Source organism: Micromys minutus, assembly GCF_963924665.1.
Source record: "Micromys minutus genome assembly, chromosome: 5".
In the NCBI taxonomy this organism is placed as follows: domain Eukaryota; kingdom Metazoa; phylum Chordata; class Mammalia; order Rodentia; family Muridae; genus Micromys; species Micromys minutus.
The window spans coordinates 9,081,776-9,084,130 of NC_137974.1; the positions used below are offsets into that span (position 1 = coordinate 9,081,776).

The window sequence follows — 2,355 nt, forward strand, 5'->3', positions numbered from 1 at the left end:
CCTTTAAATCCCATAGTATTTTACTTAAAACCAAGTTTTACTCATATATATGTTGACAAGTTTGCTTGACAAAGTTAACCATGACAATTATTAAAAGACTAAACTGAAAAAAGTATATTCTTTTTTTCTCTGTCCATGATTTTTTTTTAAATTAATGCTTTCTGAAGTATTTTGATGATGGTAATTTTTAGTTGGGTCAAAGAAGAAAAAGTTGTTAAGTAGAATGAGAATATTACTAGTTGTAACCTTGGAGTGTGTTCTTCCATGTCTTTATAAAATTGACAATCTGGTTCTTCCGACTGCGCGGACATTTGGAGCGGAGACAGCGGTTGCTGGCTCTGAAGAGAAGACTTATCACACCTATGGCTGGGGTTCTGCGCTCAGTATTTCAGAGGCCTCTGGGCAGACTACAGACTGTGAAGAAAGGTGCAGAATCTCTCATTGGTACAGAGTGGATTCGTCACAATTTCACCAGATCAAGAATTCCAGATAAAGTATTTCAGCCTAGACCTGAAGATCATGAAAAATACGGTGGAGATCCCCAGAACCCGCATAAGCTGCACATTGTTACAAGAGTAAGAAGTACAAAGAGGCGTCCATACTGGGAAAAAGAGACGATCAAGATGCTTGGACCGCAGAAGGCTCACAGCCCTCAAATTCACAAGAACATCCCATCAGTGAATGCAAAGCTGAAAGTGGTTAAACACTTGATACGCATCCAGCCCCTGAAGCTGCCACAGGGACTTCCCACAGAAGAGACCATGTCCAGCATGTGCCTCATGAGCACTAGAGAGTTGGTCGTTCAGTGGCATCTGAAGCCTGTGGAACAGGAAACAAAGTCTTGACACCACACAATTTCAGCTCACAGATGCACTTCCTGAGGAAACCGTTCTCATTAAAATGTGTTAATCCAGAAAAAAAAAGAAAGAAAAAAAAATGACAATCTGGGAAGAGACTCTAGGTCGCTTTTCATTAATATGTACATAGCTGGTTTCAACCGGTTTACAATTCTCTACATTTTCTTTTTGTACTTCTGGGCTTGTCACAGCTACAGTAGATACCCGGTAAAAGGCAGTGTGTAAGTTTTCAGACCTGTTTGATTATATCAAACGGCCTTGTTTCCTCCTCCAATTAGCCAGGCCTGGCATAGGGACATTGTTGTTTTTGTTCCTTTCTTCCTTTCTAGAGATTTAGGTTCTTTGTTATTTTGAGAGTGGCTTTTGCAAATTTTAACATTGGGTCATAATTTATACTATAAATTATTTTAATCAAAATGGCCCTCTAAATATCAATTACAGTGTTCTGATAGACTATGGATTCAAATACTGTTCTGTGTATATAGCTTTAATTTTTCTTTCTTTCAACACAAATTTATGTAGTTCAAAAAAGTTATACATTCTGTTTCATCCTGGGAGTTGGCAGATACTACATAACGTACTATCTAATTTTGTTTCGAAGTCACAAGTTGCTTGAGTTGTAACCTTTGAAGCAGATTAATAAGAAGGTAGTTAAGAGAATAACAGTACAGTTTTAGCTTCTTTCTAGTAATTAGGCTGTGACACCTTTTAGTTTAATACTTTCCTGATATTTGTTTTCTGCTTCTTATGCCTTCACATATAGCAGTCTTACAGGAGAGATTTAGTCACTGGTAATAATGTTGTGACTTTGGTTCTGTTTCAGGTTAAAACAATAAATATGGGTACATCAAGTTGTCCTGGTCTAGTTCTCTACTTGCAGCCAGAATGAATATGTGCTTTTTGCCTCCACCCATGTCCTTTAGGTAGAGTCACACCCATGGCATTTATCATTGTCATCAATGGAGAATTTATTTCTGCTTAAGCTTGCTTAGGCATAGCAGAAGCAAAATTATTCATATTTCACTTTCAAATTTCTACCACGGAGTATATAATCCTTTTTCTCTGTTAGAAATGAAAGATATATGCTTATAGGTATGATTTATATGTACTTTAGGAGAATATAATTCGTTTTCCAAAGAAAACCCTCTAATTATTTGAAAGTATAAAGTATGTAGTAAGGTTTTCTATTGAAATGAAAGCCTTTTTGGATGCAACTTTTGGATATGAGTCAAATATATGTCTTAAAATGAATTCGGAAACCATTAAGCATACCAAGTGATAAAAAATAAGAAAAATTATAACAGCATGTTATTAGTCATAATAATTAGTTCCCTTTTCTTGCTGATTATTTAACTATTCATGAAGAATGATTCACTTTAAAGCATTAAACTCTATAGTTTTATAATGGTATACTTTTTCCTTTGTTTTATGTCTGTGCTATTCAGCAAAATTCTATCACTTATGCATGTTAGAGCTTGGAAGGCCTTGTGATCTAAAT

The 2,355-nt window shown here is 35.7% G+C and overlaps 1 protein-coding gene across 1 annotated transcript; it reads left to right on the forward strand.

The window, feature by feature from the left end:
- Positions 1 to 330: 330 nt before the first annotated feature.
- Positions 331 to 845, forward strand: LOC308420950 (large ribosomal subunit protein uL30m-like; the record flags this gene model as incomplete). The annotated part of the gene is made up of 1 exon (XM_080917204.1): positions 331 to 845. Exon 1 carries the CDS (start codon positions 363 to 365, stop codon positions 843 to 845), a length of 483 nt encoding a protein of 160 aa, XP_080773330.1. The 5' UTR covers positions 331 to 362.
- Positions 846 to 2,355: the final 1,510 nt, after the last annotated feature.